The 20945-nt window shown below is 46.5% G+C and overlaps 1 protein-coding gene across 1 annotated transcript; it reads left to right on the top strand.

The window, feature by feature from the left end:
- Positions 1-3887: 3887 nt before the first annotated feature.
- On the top strand, positions 3888-20738 carry PLEK2 (pleckstrin 2; the record flags this gene model as incomplete). Its single annotated transcript, XM_080937530.1, has 9 exons — positions 3888-3929; positions 10527-10691; positions 13894-14075; positions 15331-15422; positions 15716-15903; positions 16119-16220; positions 17920-18003; positions 19899-19977; positions 20611-20738. The coding sequence occupies 9 exons, from the start codon at positions 3888-3890 to the stop codon at positions 20736-20738; spliced, it is 1062 nt and encodes a 353-aa protein (XP_080793656.1).
- Between the last annotated feature and the right edge of the window lie 207 nt (positions 20739-20945).

Here is a 20945-nt window from a genome sequence, read left to right as displayed (position 1 = left end):
CTGATCAGTGACAAGAGCAAAGTCTGTGAATTGCTCATAGCACTTTATGCTTGGCACCCATAACAACGTCTGTTAATAAGTGAATGGAAGGGTGAATAAAGAATATAAATACTCCCCGACTTACAGTGGGGTTATAGCTCTGTAAACCCACCATAAACTGAAAACCTCTTTAACGCTGTGGAATGCCGCAGCTCAGCAGTTCTGTGGGATGTGCCATCCCTTCCTTTCCCTTCCTGATGGCTGTGTGACTGACCTAACTCACTCTGAGGTGAAAGAGGGCCACACAGGTGACAATGCTCACCTGTAGACCAGCACCAAAGTCCTGAGGCAGGAAAAGCTTGAGTTTGAGCCAGCCTGGGCTACATGTCTGAGATCAGTTTGAACTACATAGTGAGATCTTATCTAAAAGCAAAAACAGAACAGGAAAACAACAAAGAGGATTATAGCATTAGTCTGGGGAAAGACAAAAACTTAAAAATCCGAGAGAAGTGTCTACATTGAACTGCTCTTGAAGCATCGTAGAGCTGAAAAGCCTCAGCATCCAAGTACATTGAGAACCAGTGCTCCTTCTGTAGGGAGGCGATTTAGTGGATGAGCTTGGGCAGAGTCATGAAGTCGGCATTTTTTTTTCTTTGTCTGTTTGTTTGTTTACTTGGTTATCCTTTGTTTGTTTGGTTTTTCTCCTTTATTCTGTTTTTCAAGGCAGGGTTTCTCTGTGTAGCCCTGGCTGCCCTGAAACTCACTCGGTAGACCAGGTTGGCCTCAGACTCAGTTTTACTTGCCTTTGCCTCTCAGGATCCGGGATTAAAGGTGTGTGCCACCACTGCCTGCCTGGCTCACGTGTCTTTATTTTGTCACTAAGCCACATTCACTGCGTTTACACTGATGGCTGACAAGGGGACCTTCTGGGAACTGCTCATTGCGCACTGTGCTTTGTGCTTCTGACACACTCAATGTGTGTCTCCTGCTGTTAGTGATTGAACACAGTGTTGGTAGATGACAGACCGTGAACACTCCCAGATTTACAGTTGTTATTGTTGTTATTATTATTACTGTGCAGGGAACCAAACCCAGGACCTGAGCTACACCCTATTGAAGTGCTTTCGGGTGCACTGCAGGCTCTAGGGTGCCATATGCCCCCCTTTCCCTGTGGCCACTGCCCATGTCTGGGACTTCCTGGCCTAGGCTTCTTCTGGTTCTCAGTTACATCCACAGGAAGTTGTTCCAGGATACAGGCTTCATCCTGGCAGATGACATAGCCTATGTCTCTGGTTCATGAGGAAATCAGCAGATTCCCCCAAATATCGTATTTCATGCTGGTGTAGAGACTGGGATGCTGGTGAGGAGGTCACGCGGGCCGTGTCGAGAGACAAGCTTGGTAATGGGTACTGAGCATTTACCACAGGTCTCTAATCCAGCTGAAGCAGGAGAATCTTGTCAATATAATATATATACACACATTATATATATATATATATACATTATATATATTAATTATTTATTTTACTTCATCTGCATTAGTGATTTGCCTATATGTGTCTGTGTGAGGGTGTTATATTCCCTGGAACCAGAATTATAGGCACTTTTTGTTTTTTATTGTTGTTGATGTTGTTCAGCTATCATGTGGTTGCTGGAAATTGAAGCCAGGACCTCTGGAAGAGCAGCCAATGCTCTTACCAGCTGAGCCATTTCTCCAGTCCGAAACAGGAGAATCTTAAGTGCAAGACCAGCCTGGGTTATATAATATGACCCTGTCTCAAAAAAAAAAAAAAAAAAAAAAAAAGAAAAAAAAAGAAAAGAAAAGAAATGGCAACAAATATAAGACAGCTAAATCAACCAATATGGAAATGATTGAACATGTTATGACAGTCATAATGAAATCATACACTGTCACTATCTTCAAACACACTAGAAGAGGGCATCAGATTCCATTACAGATGGTTGTGAGCCACCATGTGGTTACTGGGAATTGAACTCAGGACCTCTGGAAGAGCAGTCCGTGCTCTTAACCGCTGAGCCATCTCTCCAGCCCCTTTTGAATCATCTTAGTAGCTTGTTAACTTGCTTGTTAACTATTGGAAGTTAAAAAGTTAGGGCTCACGTTTTTTTAAAAGGTGCAGTGTTGCTGGAGGAAGTGTCACTGGGGCCAGGCTTTGAGACTTGTCTTGCCTCAGCCCACTTCCAGCCCTGACTCTCTAGGGATAGATGGTCAACCTGATAAACTCAATAAGCTGAAGCGTTCGTTGTAAATAAGGATCTACTGGGTGTAAACAGAGGATTCTTATCCAAACCAAAGGAATGGCTCTCTAATGGTAGGATTCTGGCTATGAGTCATTGCACACAGACACATCTAACAGCTTTCTCTGCATTCTGATACCGTGATAGGTGTTACCTGGCCCTTCATAGCGAAAGGTGTCTGACTGAGTCTGAAGGTTCCTTCCTTGCCCTGCCTCCTCCCCAAGTCCAAGCTGTCCCTGGTATCTGGCTTTTTTTTTTTTTTTTTTAGCTCCCTGCATCCTCTTCCCGTGGTTGACTGGGTTTATGTCATCGTGGTTGGTGGTGCAGTCACGACAGACTGGGGAAAGACAGAGGAGTCACACTGAAGGTCCAGTGAATCAGACAGGGTAGGCTGGGATGGGGGTTTCCCTCGGAGGAAGAGCTTTGGCTGTTGGCAGTGGGTGGGAGGGGAGAGAAACTCCACCAGGAGAAAGGATAAAATTTCCCCCTTTGAGAGAACTCACTGTCTATGCCTCCCGAAGGGAGTTGTCAGAGGTATAGAATCAGACTTTCCCAGTCTCCCCTACCCCAAGTTTGAGCCCTGCTGGGGTTCAGAAGCAGGTGTCCTTGCAATGCCCTGGGGGCAGTGTGACTCTGAGTGACTTCAAAGGCTTCAACTTTCAGTTTCCTGGAAAAGATAGTTTTTGCCTCTTGGAGTTGGGGTATTGCAAATAAAACCTAGCACTAGTGCTGCTATTAGGAAGAAAATGGAACTTCTGTTGTCTTTGGATTAAAAATTTAGGAAGCTTTTACCTGGTAACACAATTCTATAGGTCCTGCCAGCCCTCCTGCTTTAAAGGTGAAGAGGTATGTTTGTTACAGACCACAGAGGCATCCGTGGGGCAGAGCCCAGCATAGGATCACCAGGATGCCTCTCTTTCTCTTTTTCTCTGGTCCAGGCACCCCAGGGCATTCGTCCTGCCTAGCAGGCCCTTCCCTCTGCAGAGCAAAGAAGGAATATCAGGGATTCTATGCAGATCAGCACTACTGATGTTTTCTTGTTTCAGGCGCCAACATGGCTTAGTAGGACACTGGGTTGATTCTATCGGGCTATTTTCTTCATCATAGGCATTAATTTTTACTTTAAAATATTGTATTACAATATGACTTATATGGACCAATGGATAATTTTACACGCTCTTTAAACTCACCCCGAATTGCTAAAATTTTAGATTCTTGTTTTTTTTTTGGGGGGGGGTTGTTTGCGTTTGAGATGAAGATGGTGTGATGTACACATTAAGGCGAGAATGTGTTCGGTTCACAGGGCTCTGTAGTCTGTACCAATCACCTTAAATTTGTGACTAGCATGCTCGGAACACTACCCTGCCTCTGTTTCCTCCTCGCTCAGGAATGGCTCACAACTATAGACACCCATCCAGGGTCCTGTTCTTGGACGATCACCGTGAGCCGTGCGGGGCAGGGCTGGCACACTGGGCACCTGGCGTAGGAAGGTCCGCGCAGAGGTCCCGATCCCGCCAGACTTCCTGCCCGCAGGGCGGGAGGCTCTGGCACTGGATGCGCGCCAGGGGGCGTCTCCGGGCGAGAACGGCTTCCTGGGCGCGGGCGGCATCGGCGGCGGAGCGCGGGGACAGCTCACCTGGACTGGCGACATGGAGGACGGTGTGCTCAAGGAGGGTTTCCTCGTGAAGAGGGTGAGTGTGCTCTGGCCTCGCGCCCGCGTGGCCTTGGGGACAGCGGGGCGAGCAAGTGCTGGACGCGCGGACGAGCTGGCGAAGTGTTCCCGTTGGCCAGCGGGCCTGTCTTGCAAAGGCAGATCCTGCTTGGTTTCTGTGGTTCAGGGCTGGCTCTCTCAGGTGGCTCTCTTAAAACAATTTGCTGGAGTTGAGGACAGACATGGGACCCATGGTTAGCATACTCAAGGCCCTGGGTTCAGTCCGCAGCAACACACACACACACACACACACACACACACACACACACACACACACACACACACACATCACCTTATTAAGTGGTGTGGGTACAGGGTGGAGAGATCATGATTAAAAGGTACAGTTGGAAAGAAGGAATGACCTTCTGTGGTAGAGAGTTAACTATGGCTGACCACAGTTATGAGTATATTCTCAAGTAGCTAAGGGGATTGTGAATGTTTCCAGCACCAAGAAACACTAATAAATGTTTGAGGTGATGGAAGTGCAGTTACCCTGATGCGATCATTGCTTCCTATGCCTATGATTGACATCACACTGGATGTACTCCATGCACAGTCATGTGTCAATTAAACTTAACAGTAGGATATTGAAATATAAGGGACCACAGATATGCCGTGTAATGCCCTCGTGTATGTGTGTGTGTGTGTGTGTGTGTGTGTGTGTGTGTGTGGTTACCACTTAGCTTTCTTATTTCATTAGTCCTGCAGGGCTAGTGATTGGCACCAGAACTGGTATTGCTCTGTTGTTAGAGATGAGGAGCAAGACGAAATAGCTTGTCTAGAGTAGGTGAGTATAAGATAGGATATGAACTCCATCCTTAGTCCTCCCCCATCACCATCCAGGAACTGTGGGACTCCCAGGATACCTCGGGTCAAGGTAGAAAATGAACAAAAGAACCTAGAAGAGAAACCTTATGGTTCAGTGCATACAGAAAATCTCAGGTTTGATCTCTAACTCTTAAATCTATTATTTTAACATTGATGTCAACACTGAACATTTATACTAGTATAATACCATACATAGCATGCATAAATGTATGTATGTGTGTATGTATGCATGCATGTATGTATGTATGTATGTATGTGTGTGTATGCATGTATGTATGTATGTATGTATGTATGTATGTCTTCACCTTTGGCTGTTGTTCTGGGATGACAGTCTTAGGAAGCTTGATGAAGGGTAAAAATTGCCTTCCTCATTGGCTTACTGGGTCATATCAGCCTCATTAGCCCTGAAGGTTCAAGCCTCTTTCATCTGCTTTTTACAAGATGTCTGTGTTGTTTTGCGCAGTGTGTGATATGGGAGGTGAGGGAGAGGCAAGGTATGCGTTTCTTCAAAGCTATAAGCAAGGGTGGGAGGCTGATGCCAGGTAGATGGATTGGTGTCCGTCTGTCCAGAATTCCATGCTCACTTTGTAACTTTGTCATTAAGATGATAATATGGCCCATCCAGGTCACAGTGACAGCCTGTGGGGAACTTCTGACCCCACTGTACTGCAGTCTGTGAAGTGACTGAGATGCTGTCATGTGGGGTTGCTTGGTGATTGCTAGGCTGAGGTAGAGGCCGGTGGAGGAGTGGGGTTACCTCCAGGTCAAACCCTTCAGAGAGGGCTTTGTGGGCCTCCGCCCATTCCTTGGTTCCCTACATGACTCTCCGCCATCACTGCTATGCAGAGACAGAGGAGGGCTGAGGCTCATCCGGACCCTGATACACTGAGAAGAAGGACTGCCCTTCTCTCCTGGGAGGTCTGGGTTAGAATCCAGGAGTCAGGAAGCGAGGACAGTCCGAAGCACAGGGCGAGGTTGAAAGGCCAATGCCTCTTTTCAGCCTGATCCTGAAGCACGTGGAAATCACATTTGTTCCTGCCTAGAGAGAGCTAGCCCAGGACCCCTGCTGTGATCACCACCTGCTCCCACTGCCACATAAATCCATTTTCCTCTTAAATGGCACTGAGGAAGTTATAGGGTCCAGATGCACTGGGTGGTTTAGGAGAGTTTGCAGCTCCAGGCTGTTGAAGACCTGAGCAGGAAGCCAGAGAGTAGAGCAGCCATCTCCTGGAAGGCTTAACTGGAGGCAGGCAGGCAGGGGCATGATGTATTTGGCTCCAAATCCTGCCCAGACAAGAAAACCAAACTTGACAAAAAAACATAGGGCAGTTGCCAGGCCTGGCTTTCAGGGAGAGGAGCAGTCGTGCTAGTGCTTGGGGTACATGTGTGTGTATGTATTATGTGGTGAGTGTGTGTGTTTGTGTGTATGTGTGTGTTTGGGGTGTATCTGTGTGTATGTGTGTGTTGGGGTGTATCTGTGTATATGTATGTGTTGGGGGTGTATCTGTGTGTATGTGTGTGTTGAGGTGTATCTGTGTGTATGTATGTATTGGAGGTGTATCTGTGTGTATGTGTGTGTTGTATGTGTGTGTTGAGGTGTATCTGTGTGTATGTGTGTGTTGTATGTGTGTTGGGGTGTATCTGTGTGTATGTGTGTGTTGTATGTATCTGTTGGGGTGTATCTGTATGTATGTGTGTGTTGTATGTGTGTTGGGGTGTATCTGTGTGTATGTGTATGTATGTATGTATGTGTTGGGGTGTATCTGTGTGTATGTGTGTGTTGTATGTGTGTTGGGGTGTATCTGTGTGTATGTGTGTGTTGTATGTGTGTTGGGGTGTATCTGTGTGTATGTGTGCTGGTGTGTGTGTGAGGGCGATACAACTCTTCAGTGAAAAGACTTAAAACAGGTGTTGCTGCCAGGCTCAGATCTTGCTAATCCTCTGGCCTGGAGATACCAACTGTAGACTCCAGGACTCCATCTCAAGGAAAGACAGGGAAAGCTACATTCGTTTGTTGTTGTTTTGTTCTTGAGACAGGGTCTCATTTGTACATACTTGCCTCAAAGGCTTTGTGTATTTATGGATGACCTTGAACTCCTTGATCTGTCAGCCTTCACTCCGAAGTCCCGGTTTCTCGGCATGTGACATCATGCCCAGTTTATTCAGTGATGAGGAGTCAGTCCAGCTCAGCCAGCCCTCTACCAGCTGGACGACATCCCAGTGCAACACAATATTTCTTATGTATGAAAAATGCAGATGACTGGCGTAGCGGCTCATACCTCACCTGGGAGTCTAAGGGAGGAGGATCCTGAGTTAGAGCCTCAGCTACATAGGGAGACCCTGTCTCAAATAAACAGAGAGCACTGCCAATCAACCAAACCCCCTGGAAGCTACCTACATATCTCCTGAGATAAGCACATAATTAATTAAATAATGGTCAGACAGATGTTTAAAATGCTTATGGCATTAGCTCTGAAGAGAAAAAAAGACAGGTGTAGCAGTTGCTTTTCTCCTTGGGTTGACCAAACAGCCAACAGAAAACAAATTAAGGGAAGAGGAGTTTATTTTGGCTCCTGGTTTAGGAGTCTGTGGTGGTGGGGAAGGCATGGTCGAGGTCACAGAGGCAGAGTTTGCTGCTGGGGAGACCGGGAAACAGGGAGCAGGGATCTGCTGAAGCATCTTTTCCTCTTCCTGTTCAGCCTTGGATCCCAGTTCACGGGCCAGTGTTGCCCATGTTCAGAGTGGGCCTCTCCTTCTCTGTTTAACCTCCTTACAAACACCTTCAGATACAGCCATGAGTGTTTCTCCTAGGTGATTCCAAGTTCAGCCAAGGTGAGGGTGCATGTAGGTTAACCATCACATAAGGGACACATGATGAATGAAGTATGCCAAAAAAGAAAACTGACTCCAGGAGTTGTAGAGGCTGGAGGTCCAAAACTCAAGATACTGGTGGAGACAAGCTCCCTTGAAACCTGCCAGGTGGAACCCCCACTTGCTTCTCTGGCTTCTTAGTTGCTGGATACCCTTGGCATGCCAATGACTTCCATATCCATCACTCCAGCCTCGGGATGCTCTACCACATCACATCACATGACCATCCCTCCTTTGGGCCTTTCTTCTGTAAGGATACCAGTCACATTTCACATTGAATTAGTGTCTGCCTTTGTGTGAGGTGACCTCATCTTAATTTGATAACATCTACAGAGACTTTATTCTCAAATAAGATCATCTTCATGGGTATCAGAAGTTAGAATGTCAGTGTTTCTTCTGGGAGACACAATTCATCCCTCAATAAGTACCAGCTCTCCTTTTGGGGGATAGTAGGGCATAACTGTCTGTTTCTTCATCTTTATTTTATTTATGTACTTACTTCTTTATTTTGAAACCAGGTCTCACTCGACCAGGCTGCCCTCGAACTCAGAGATCTGTCCACTCTGTCTCTGAGTCTGGGATGTACGGCTTTTCTGCCTGGCTGTTTCCTCATCATTAAAGCAGGAATGGAGTACACTCCCATGAAAGTGTCTCCAGCTAATATGTTTCACATTCTGTGCTTTTAGTAAAGCCATGGGGTGTGAGGTCATCTCACAGGACTCCTCCTGTCCCCTAAAGGAGCTGGTCTCTGCCCCAATCCATGGCTTACAGATAAGAGGACTGAAGAGAGAGGGTTCTCCATGCATGGGGACTAGTGTCTAGGTAGAGCAAGGGCTGGGATATTTGGACCTAGACTCACTTTGCCTGTGTGAACTGTGGCTTATCTATGGAGTGAGGTGTGAGAGTATTCCATAGGCCTCCTGGTGAAGCCCTCACTATTTCATTCACTTGTTCCAACATACTGTGGTCAGAATGATTGCTTTTTGAGGTAGGGTCGCCCTGCGTAGCCTCAAATTTGTGATCCTCCTGTCTCAGGTATGATTACAGATCAGAGGGCTACTAAGCCTGACCAGAGTGGCCGACCGACTGATTAATTTTGAGACAGTCTTTAATCCAAGCTGGCTTTGAACTTATTATGTAGCTAAGGATAACTACATACTTCTTAACTTCTGGTCCCTTTTCCACCACTCTCTGAGGGCAGGCATGTGCCACCATGCTCAGTATATACAGTGCTGGGAATGAATCTAGGACATCATGCTCGGTAGGCAAGCATTCTACCACCTGGTTACATCCCCGACTCCAGAGTGATCTTTCTAGCCTGAGACCCTAAGCTTGTTCTGCTTCTGCTTAAAATCCTTTAAGGTATGAAGATCAAACTGTGGTATAGAATAGGAAACCTTTGCCTACCAAGAACCCACTACTTCCCCATCCCTGCCCCATGGGACTCTGCAGCCAAGTCATCTAGAACTATGCAGATGCTCCTAAAGGGGAAGTGCTGCCATCGTGTTGGTTCTGAGGATCAAACCCAAGACCACACAAAAACAAGGGCTCTGTCACCAGGCTACGTCCCCACCCTACTCTTGCCTGCCTTCCTCATCTGACTAAATAGTATATCACTCTCAATTCCTAACAACCACATGGCGGCTCACAACCATCTGTCCCGGGATCTAAAGACCTCTTCTGGCATTCTGGCTACATACAGACAGAGCACTCATAAACATAAAATAAATACATCTTTTTAAGTGTTTTGCTTATTCGAATTTGTTTATTTTACAACTATAAAAACAGCATGTCCTTTTCTGGGTATCATAATCTAAACCTATAATTTTAGAACTCAGAAGGCTGAGGCCAGAGGATCACAGGTTCAAATCTAGCCTGGGTAAGACCCTGCTGTCTTTAAAACAAACAAGCAAGCAAACAAAGATGTCTGAATGCTTTTGATTCAATGGTAGAGTGCTTGCCAAGCATTTTTGAGGCCCTGGTTTGATTTCTACCACCATACACCCACGGAGAATTGCTTATAATATATTTTTAGAATTATATATTAGGGGCTGGAGATATAGGTTCAGAGTACTCACTTCAAATGCATGGTGCCTTGGCTTCAGACTCTATGCAATACACACTCATGCAAAAAAAACTTTTAATGTTATTTACTTACTTATTTAGTTTTGGAGACAGGGACCTGGCTGGCCTGGAGCCCTCTATGTAGACCAAACTAGTTTTGAACTCAGAGATTGGACTGTTTCTGCTTTGGGAGCGCTGGAATTAAAGCTTTGTGTTACCTTCGCTGGGGTAGGAGAATCATGAGTTCCAGGCTAACCTGGGTTTTATAGTTAGACCGTGTCTGAATACACATTCATGCATGCATGCATGTATGTATACATACCTGATATATACACAATATATACATATACACTTACTCTGCCTAAATACATATATGCACACATGTATGCAGACATACCGACAGACATGGTAAAGGGAAAAGACTAGAAGGAAACTCCAGATGTTAACAAGGGCTGTCCGGCACTAAAAGTAGGAGAGTGGTTATTCTCTACATTTTGCAGTTTTTCTCAAGTTTTATGACTTGGTCCTGGGATGTGTAGCTCAGAGGTAAACACTTGTCTCACATGCCAGAGGGCGTGGGTTTGATCCCTACCACTGGGGTGAGGGCATTTATAGACAGAACAAAAGCCAGTAGGAAGTAAGGCCAAGGTCAAAGGCTTTTTTGCCTCCAGAAGAGATGAGCATGGTCCCTTCTTCATTGTGCATTGACTCTCAGCCCACACTTGCTTTAGTCATGGGCTTCCTCTCTCTAGTGCCGTATCCTCTCCTACATCACCTCACCTCTGGGATTTCCTGTCTGTCTGTCTGTCCATAGGGCCACATTGTCCACAACTGGAAGGCACGATGGTTCATCCTTCGGCAGAACACACTGCTGTATTACAAACTAGAGGGTGGCCGGCGAGTGACCCCGCCCAAGGGAAGGATCGTCCTCGATGGCTGCACCATCACCTGTCCCTGCCTGGAGTATGAAAACCGGCCGGTATGTGAGCATCCTGATGCTTGGTCCCCTGTTCCAGCCACCTTTGCCCTTTAGTTATCACTGAATGATCTGGGTTCAAATCCTGACTGTCCCATGAACTGGGGCAAGTAGTTAAACCTCTTTCAGCTCTCCCTTATCACTTATAAAATATGATAAGATAATTATGTGAAGATGTTTCACATGTTGTAGGTGGGGAGAAAGTGATCTATTAAAATACCCAGTGTTCTAGGAGGCAGGTGCCAAATCAAAACAAAACCAGGAGACAGCGGATGTTAACAGTGGCTGTCTCTTAGCAGCAGAGTACAGGTGAGATTTTCTTTATACTTTGCTGTTTCCTTAGAGATTTATGACCAGGAGTTGGGGGTGGGGGGAGCGTAAAGAGTGAGAAAGTGTGCTGTCTTGGGAGTCAGTGTGATGGCTTACAACCCTTGAGGGGTATATGTTTCAGAAGTGAGGGCCAGCTTTGACCCTACCATCAAAAATCATGTCAGGGTCCAGGTGTGGTGTGGTGACACACACCTTTAATCCCAGCACTTTTGGGACAGAGAGTCAGGCTCTTGTGAGTTCACGACTAGCCTTGTCTATATAATGAGTTCCAGGCTAGCCAGGGCTGCTAGTGTACCCTTAAAAAATTAATGAGGCCAACAGGTGGCTTCACTATTAAAAGCATTCCCTGCTCTTGTAGGAGTTTGGTTCCCAACACTCCTATCAGGCAGATCAAACTGACATAACTCCAGGTGCAGGGGATCTGGTGCCCTGTGTCCTCTATAAGTACCTACAAGTATGAGGTGCACACAAACACACACCACACACACACACACACACACACACACACACACACACACACACACCAGAAAGAATTTTAAAGCAAGCCAGGTTGGGAATGTAGTGTATCACTGGTGCAGCACTTGTCTTGTGTTTCTATTCACCAACAACACATAGAAATTGCAATCTGGAGCCCCTGTGGTGGTGTGAATATGAGCTGCAGAGCTGAGCATCACTACGGGTTGTCTCCTTCAAGTACAGCCTCAGGAACAGGGATCCCGGGAGTGAAGACTCCCAACGTAGCTAGACAGGAATGCTCACTGAAGTTGTGATGGGAGATTGTCTGGGTCCAAGTGGAGGTAAGGGGGAGCTGCTGAAGGTTTTCAGTGAGAGAATGGGTTGTTGAAAAAGTCTTTTTAGATATCAGGTATAGTAGCTCACACCTGTAATCCCAACACTCACTCAGGAGGCTGAGGCAGGAGGTGTGCCAGAGCTCAGGAATTTAAGGGCAGCCGAGACAACCTTGCAGTTTCAGAGGTTTAGTCCATTACCGTCATGGTAGGGAGCATGGCAGTGTGCTGGCAGACATGGTGCTGGAGATGGAGCGGAAGGATTCACATCTGGATCTGCATCAACAGGAAGAAAGAGACTCTAGCACGGGCTTCTGAAACCTCAAAGTCCACCCCCAGTGACACACTTCCTTTAAGAGCACACCTCCTAATTCTTGAAAACAGTGCCACTCCCTGGTGACCAAATATTCAATGTTATAAACCTATGGGGGGTATTCCTATCCAAACCACACATGAGTGGTGACTCATGAAGAGTCTGTGAAGTATCAGGGCACTGAATGTATGCTGAGATGACTTCACATCCTCTTCCCCTTAGAACCTTAAGACTGGGCGCACAGTAGGCATGGTGGTGCACACTCTTAATTCCAGTGCTCGGGAGGCAGAGGCAGGCAGAGTAAGGTCAGCGTGATTTACAAAGCAAGTTTGGGACAGCCAGACCTACACAGACCTTACCTCAAAAACCCACACAGGCAGAGAACCTCGCCCTCTAAAAGACAATGCATATCTAAGTGCGTAGAGATGGCTTGTGTTTGTTGAGTTAATCATAAACAAAAGAGAAAGATTGACTGATGTGTCGAAGTCCTGGTTTCCTCAGTGGTACTCAGGTATTGTTAAATGAAGCCTCAAACTCATAGGCTACATTTTGGACCTGTCGCCCTTAATGCTCATTAGGTAGGGGGTGAGTGGGGAACACAGGTACTGTAGAGATGAGAAAACTTGTTTCAGTTTCCAAATGAGAAACAGGCTAAATTCCTGGAGTCATAAACTTTGTGTTAATTTTACATGAAATTGTCGCTTGTATGATTATTTTGTAGTATTTGGTTACTTTGGATTGAAAAAGATTGCAAACAACCAACAGTTTCTCTTAGGAACAAGTCATAAAGTGTGTGTGCGTGTGTGTGCATGTGTGTGCAGTGTATGTTCACTCGGCCTTTCTAGTCTCTCCTGAAATTCTTTTCATTAAACTGGTGACCTGCAGCTCGACAGAACCAAGTTCAAACCAACCTTCCATGATGCTAGCAAGTGAATGCTAACTTACTGAAACGTCTTCATAATATCCCTTGGGACAGTGAGTCAGCCATGCCTTATTCCCCATTTTTAGTATTAGTTTAAATGAAGGCTATTAACTTTGAGAGCAAAACAAGTTGTTTGTGAATATGCTGGCGACCACAATTAGACTTGACACGTCTCAGAGAGGCTCCTGGATTTGGTCCCCAACACTGAAGCAGTGGGCCTAATCTACTTCTTCCACAGTTGGTCTAAGAGCCCCCAGTGTCCGAGTGTCCAGTTAGAGGATGCGAAAGCGGCCCATAGAACAAAGGCTGTCTGCCGATCCCACCAAGTGTGAGTTCGTGTCAGTAGCCGCTCAGCCCTTGCACTCATAGGTTGTCAGCAAGGCAGTGCCTCTGTTTCCACCTAGTCCTGGAGCAGACTCTTCCATCCTGGGTGGGGATCCATCCTCTGAGGATGCTGACCGGGGGTTCAGCCTGGAGCAGAGGACAAACCTTTTGGGAAGGAGCTGAATCCATATCACATGCAGAATGAGTGAACGACTTGGAGATACTTAAAACTGTGACCGGAAATGTGGTTCCAAAAGGAGGAGTCAGAGCCACAATGTTGGGAGGTACTCTGTAATAGTCTGTACAGAAGGGAAAGGTTGCTTTAGGAGGCCATGAGCTCGTTGTCTTGGAAGTACCCAGATCAATGTGTCCAGCCCCTCTTGCTGAATGTGAGCAGAGGCTGAACACTAGGCCTCCCTAGACATGGGGCCTCCTGGGTCTTCTCTGACCCTGTCATTCCTGCTGCCACTATTCCCTTGACCAATTATCCCCCCTAGTACTGGCCTGTCTGGTTGTCTCTTCTCACAGCTCCTCATTAAACTGAAGACCCGAACTTCCACTGAGTACTTCCTGGAGGCCTGTTCTCGAGAGGAGAGAGACTCCTGGGCCTTTGAGATAACAGGGGCTATCCATGCAGGGCAGCCGGGGAAGATCCAACAACTGCACACACTGAAGAACTCCTTCAAGTTGCCCCCGCACATCAGCCTGCAGTGAGTGCTACACCTGCCTGTCCCTGTCTCTACCTGGACTCCCCGCTGCCTCTTCTGCCTGTGTTTTGGGGAGGGGGGACCCCATAGTGTTGAACTGCCCTGACTAGAACTGTTGTACTTCAGGGTCAGCCATTTCTCTGTCCCTGTTATGCTGTGTTGACTGCCTGGAACTTGTTTTATGTAGCTCCTCTCCCCTGTAAGACCTCTACCAAGTCATTCTACCTCAGTGAATGAGGTAGAGACCCACCATTCCACCCACTTTAGGCAGAGTGCTTGGAACTATGTCAGGTCTCATTTGCAGCTCAGTGTTAGGTAACGGTCACCTGTTTGGTGGGGTTCCTCATCCACCTGTCCAAGAAGTCATTGAGTTCCTCATGCCATTATTACGTACCAATTTTAACAGGAAAAAAAGGGGGTGATTATTGAGTGCTTGCTGAACGTCATGCATTGTGCCATGTGCTTGGCAGAGGTAAATGGGAATAAACAAAGTCTCAAGGTCCTTCCACCCCCAAGACATACATAGTGATCTTTCATTGGCAGCAGCAACTGTCACACCAGGTAGAGGGAAGCCAGTCAGTGATGGAGGTGATGATACTGTCCTGCCGAGATGTCTGAAAGCTGTTTCTGGGGCTGGAGAGGTGGCTCAGTGGTTAAGAGCACTGCCTGCTCTTCCAGGGGTCCTGAGTTCAATTCCCAGCAACCACATGGTGGTTCACGACCATCTGTAATGGGATCCGATGCCCTCTTCTGGTGTGGCAGCCACACTGTTACATTCACCATAGATGGGATGTGAGTCTCTCCGGGACTCATAAAACTCCACCCCAGCTTCTGAGGTCTAGTCTGTGCACTGTCTGCGGGTCTACATCCTGCTAAGGCAGGGTGAGCTGAGCGCAGGGAGGAGCAGTGGATAAGGTGGATTACAAAAGGGACAATCCAGTGGGGGCAGGGGCTGGAGGAGTCCAGACAAAATGTAGCAAATCATAGGGAGCCATGCGGGTTACTGCACGCTCTATGCTTTGAACCGTCGAAATCGTTTAGTTTCATGTTAACAGTAATAGTTGCCTCATGTGGAAATATTCAGACATTTAGATGACCAAGAAGAGAAGAGCCTCTGAAAACCCCGTGTATTGGATTTTGATTGTGTAACCAAAGCCTGTCTCTGTGGTGTGTGTCATACCACTTGTCCCTTGCTTTAGATCATGAACTGTAGTTGACAGTGTGACCACGTTTCTTTCTTTGACTTCCTTCTATATAGTCGAATTGTGGATAAGATGCATGACACCAGCAGCGGAATCCGGCCAAGCCCCAACATGGAGCAGGGAAGCACCTACAAAAAGACCTTCCTGGGTGAGCCTGCCTGTCCTGTGGCTGGGTTGGAGACCTAGTGCATAGTGCCTGAAGCTCATCCAAGCTCATCTAAACAGCTTATAATGGGGATGGAGCTGCCCATCAAGCAATGGGGACCACCTGTGGGTGTGGCTACAGCTCTGTGCACTGGGGGTAGCCATCAGGCTGTTCTTAGGTAGAACCTGAGGCCTCTCAGGAAGTCAACATCCATAAGGTAGCTGACTAAGCCCCTGGGTAGACCAGGGTAAAGCTAGCCCAGGGTCTGACAGGTATTTGTTCTTGTGCTCACACAGGCTCCTCCCTGGTGGACTGGCTCATCTCCAGCAGCTTTGCAGCCAGCCGTCTGGAGGCAGTGACCCTGGCCTCCATGCTAATGGAAGAGAACTTCCTCAGGCCAGTGGGGGTCCGGAGCATGGGAGCTATTCGCTCTGGGGATCTAGCAGAGCAGTTTCTGGATGACTCCACAGCCCTGTACACGTTTGTAAGTTAGAGGTTGGGCTCCTCTTGCCATTAGGGGAGAGAGGAGGAAGTGGTAAGAGTAGGAGCCATAGGGAAGACCCAGAGTATGGGGAACAGCTATCCCAGGGTCGGGATGAAGAGGGACTTCTGTGTTGACGAATTATCCGCTTTTGCAACCCCCATGTCCCAGGCCTAGGGTTCTTTTGTACTAAGTGCTTGTTTTTCCCTTCTCACTAGGCTGAAAGCTACAAGAAGAAGGTAAGCCCCAAGGAGGAAATCAGTCTCAGCACCATGGAGTTAAGTGGCATAGTGGTCAAACAAGGCTACCTATCCAAGCAGGTATGACTGCCTTTGAGCAGGAGGAGATGCTTGAATCATTCTTGGAGGAGACAGGAATGAGCCCAGGGGAGGCAGGGACTAAGGATGTTGGGATATTGTATTCTTTATTAGTGGGATCTACAGAAACAGTACCTCCCCTTCCCAACCACAGAAGCAAGCCAAAGACATTCACACATACCAGACCCAAGAACTGTTTTGAAAACATACACACTGAAGTAATTGTTAAATTGTCTTCGTTTGGGCTTTATTTCTGTGAAGAGACAGCATGACCATGCCAACTCCTTGTGTTTGTTTGTTTTTGCTTTTGTTTCTTGAGACAAGGTTTTTCTGTGTAACCCTGGCTGTCCTGGAACTCACTCTGTAGACCAGGTTGGCCTCAAGTTCAGAGATTCAGACCATGGCAGCTCTTAAAAGGAAAACATTTGATTGGGGTTGACTTATAGATTCAGAGGTTCAGTTCATTATCATCATGGCAGGAAGCATGGCAGCCTACAGGCAGACATGGTGCTGGAGAAGGAGCTGAGAGTTCTGTATTTTGATTAGCAGGCAGCAGAAGAGGGTAGCCACCCCCACCCCAGGGCCACATTCCCTAATAATGCTACTTCCTATGTGCCAAACATTGGAGCACTGTGGGTCATACCTATTCAAACCACCATGCACACTAAAAAGCAGCTTCTCTTCACATTTGTCACCTTCCTGATGAGCATAGGAACCCATCTGCTCTAAGATTAGTACTTACCATAGAAGATATGGATCACGCTGAGAGCAACAGTGACTGAGGAGAGAGACTCCTGCACGAGCGGATCTCTAAGTGCTAAGGCAGTTTTGTTATCTTGGGTGTGAGTTCAGAGAAAGTTTCTTTCACACTCTCTGTCACACACAGACTAATACTTTCTATTTACACTTGATCACATTATCATATTATTACACTGTATCATAGGCTGTAATTGATCCTTTTCTGATATAGAATGTTCCATTTGCTTTCCTCTGTGTATACATGTAAATGCACAAAATACATGGAGCTACAGGGTTGTTTTTGGACCAAGTTGATCCTTAAAATGTTGGTGTCCTTGGGTGCACTGTGGCCTGTGATTTTCTGGTCCAGTTGACACTTGCTCTCTCCTCCTCCTCCTTTAAAATTAAAAATTATTTAAAAACATTCGTGCCATTGGGTGTTTTGTCTGCATGTGTATGTGGTTCCTACAGAGACCAGCAGAAGGAATTGGAGCTTCTGGAACTGGAGCTATAGATGCTTGTGAGCCACCATGTAAACGCTGGGAACTGAACCCGAGCCTTCAAGAGCAGCAAATGCTCTTAACCGTTGAGACATCTCTCCAGGCCCCTTGCCTTTGTTGTTGATCAGTGGTGGGGATTGAACCCAGGGTCTTGTGCTTGCTTGCTTCACAACCTTACTGCTCAGCCACAGCCTCAGCCCCTTAGTCCTTTTATTCCTGAGCGTGGGGGACACACCTCTTCCTTTACTGCTAAGTCTTATCTCATTGTACACTAAATGTGGCACTTTGGCTACTCTGCCAGTAAACAGGGATCGTGTCACCATAATCCCCGAGTTTCGTGTAAACTCTCTGGAATGTCTCATCGGAGTCGGCTGGCTAGTTGGGTTTTGTGCCATAGAAGCACGGGAAAGGGAAAGGAATATGGAACCTTCACCATTGAGACTTGAGCCCTTTGCTTCCTACAGGGGCACAAGAGGAAAAACTGGAAGGTGCGCCGATTTGTCCTGAGGAAGGACCCAGCTTTCCTGCATTACTATGACCCTTCCAAAGTGAGTGACCAGAGTTCCTTGGGGCTGTACTGCTTCTGAGTCCAGGTAGATTGGGGGCTGGCGTGAGTCCTCTCCCACACCCGCCATGGTTCTGTGTGGCCATGCTACACTGTCATACACTGCTGTGTCATTATTCTGAGGAAAAGCACCTTTTACTTTCTCCAAAGCCTGCTTTGTGGGCAAGTTGAGGGGTACATATAAGACTGCAGCCTTTTCAACCCTTTCATGCAATTGGCCCACAAATTCTGCCTCCCTCAGCTTTTTTTCACCTTTGGAAAAATTTTAATGTATTTAATTTACACAGTACATTTTGTGTCAGGAGTTGCTGCTCTGAGTTTCTGATAAACACCACCTCACACTGAGTTAATCTAATTCTAATCAAAGGAAGAAAAATGGCTCTTTAGTTGTGGTGTTCAGCTTTGTCTTTAATATCTGTGTTCTGTCAGGACCCCTTATCCTCATGGAGGAACTCTCTCATCCCCTGCCTTTCAGTTGTTAGTGGTCCCATTGCTGTGAAGAGACACCATGACCAAAACAACTCTTATAAAGGTTTAGAGATTCAGTCTAGTATCATCAAGGTGGGACCACAGCAGCGTCTAGGCAGGCATGGCACTGGAAAAACAGCTGAGAGTTCTGCAGCTTCATCCACAGGAAGCCAAGAGCAGACTGTCTCATGGGCAGCTAGGAGGAGGTCTCTTCTGCACAGAGCAGAGCCTGGGCATAGGACTCTAAAGCCTGCCTGCACAGTGGCACACTTCCTCCAACGAGACCATACTTGTTCCAACAAGACCACGCCTCCTAATAGTGCCATTTCCCATGAGCCAAGCCATCATGCTGCCAAGTACAAGGAAGATGAAGGCCTGGGAAGAGAGATCACAGGAGAGCTGACTGAGGAATCAAACCCTTGGGTCTCCAGAAGGCACCTATTTATCTACCGGTTCTAGTGGTGCAGCTACTAGCAGTGTTGCTGTCTTGTCTTTTTTTTTCTTTAATTTACATTTTTTTAAAGACAGTATATCATGTAGCCCTGAGTAGCCTCAAACTCACTATGTCATGTCACCAAGGATGGTATTGAATGCTGGGATTACAGTTGTGTGCCACCATCCCAGACTGAGCTCAAAGTTCTGTGTAGGCTAAACAAGCATGCTAACAACTGAGCCACATCCCCAGTCACACAAATCCCCTTTGAAGCAAGGAAAGTATCAAATGTACAAGCACAGGTTTTGCATTTAAATCTTAATCTAACCTCAACTACTTCGTGCCCTTGATGAGTCCAGGGCCTTTTGCTATTTGCCTTTATGCTTCCTATTGCTGAGCTAAATCCACCCCAGTACCTAGGATCTGTTTCTCAAGCTGATTCAGTCTCCCTATGAGACTGCCTGGTATGGATTTCTACAGTGCTGGGCCCTTCTTTGTGTTGTTTCCCTCCTCTGGTGTCTAAGTCAAATTGTTACTTAACTGCTTTAGCTTTTGTTTGCTAAAGCCACCATTTCGTATTGATTATTAACAGAAGGGGCCAAGGGCTGAGGCTCCCTGTGTGTAAAGTTGCTCTTTAACCACCCAGATACCATAAACCCAGTCTTGTTTCATACCAAGCACATAACTAAAGACTTATACAATGTCCAATGTGCAGGAATACCGTCATCACCTATTGACAAAGGTTAAAGAAGCCAGTGCCTGGTGGTAGAATGTTGGATCAGCCTGGTAACTTAATGGTTCTACTACTACTTGTCACAAAGAGGCCCAAACTGCTTCACTGGTATAAGTTACTTGGGCAAATGAAGCCCAAGTTCAATCTCTCTCTCTCTCTCTCTCTCTCTCTCTCTCTCTCTCTCTCTCTCTCTCTCTCTTTGTATGTCTATGAAATTACTGATTAGTAGTCTCTTCCTCCACAGGAAGACAACAGGCCAGTAGGTGGGTTTTCTCTTCGTGGTTCCCTTGTGTCTGCTTTGGAGGATAATGGTGTTCCTACTGGTAAGCTACAACTTCTGCTCTGGCCTAAAGATCTCTGGGGCCACCATCTGCATGTTACTGATGCCCTTGGGAGGAAACCCCTGAGCAGAACTTTTCTCAATGAGACAATGATGTCATTTTTGAAGCCCATTTAAAACACAAAAGTAAAAGGTTTATGTGATATCCTTCTTGTTTCAAGACAGAATCATCCCCACTTTTGATATTCTTTTAGATACTCTGTTTCTGTGCTGACGGCCCATAAGCTTACCTCTAAGTTACAGGGAAGAGTCAGATTTTTCATGTTGAAGAATGCTTTCGTTTTCTATTTGTGCTGATTTTACAATCCCCAGATATGGTAGGAAGGCCGTATCATTTCTGACTTGTGGGTATAGAAATTGAGGTTCAAAACCAGTCCAAAGTAAACATCAAATTATATGCCTCTTTTAAACATAAATCTAGGGGATTCTATGATGAGAAACTATAGGTCTATGAGTAACACAGCAAACAAGCAAGCGGCAGACTTCAAAAATAACTACTGGTAGGCCTAATGGCTATAGGGAGTGCAAAATACTCCAGTGTTTTTGTCTTAGTACTGATGTTCAGCGTCAAGCTGGAAGGTGACATGAATTTAACAGATTTCCTCCCCCCATGTAGGAGTTAAAGGCAACGTCCAAGGAAATCTCTTCAAAGTGATTACGAAGGAGGACACTCATTATTATATCCAGGCCAGCAGCAAGGCTGAGCGAGCAGAATGGATTGAAGCTATCAAGAAGCTAACATGATGTAAAGGAGTGGGACCAGGGTCCTCATCATTGGATATAGATAAGAGTACCTGGAGAACTGGAGTACAGGAAAGATACTGGGGTTGGGAATGCGCTCGGTGGAGGACCTGCCTGGCAATCCTGAGGCCCTGGGTTCAATTCTTGGTACTGTTAAAAAAAGAGAAGAAAAAAAAAAAAAACTTTACCGTTGTACATTTTGCACCACTT

The sequence above is a fragment of the Micromys minutus genome, assembly GCF_963924665.1.
Source record: "Micromys minutus genome assembly, chromosome: 1".
Lineage (NCBI taxonomy): Eukaryota > Metazoa > Chordata > Mammalia > Rodentia > Muridae > Micromys > Micromys minutus.
This window is presented reverse-complemented; position numbering and strand designations above follow the sequence as displayed.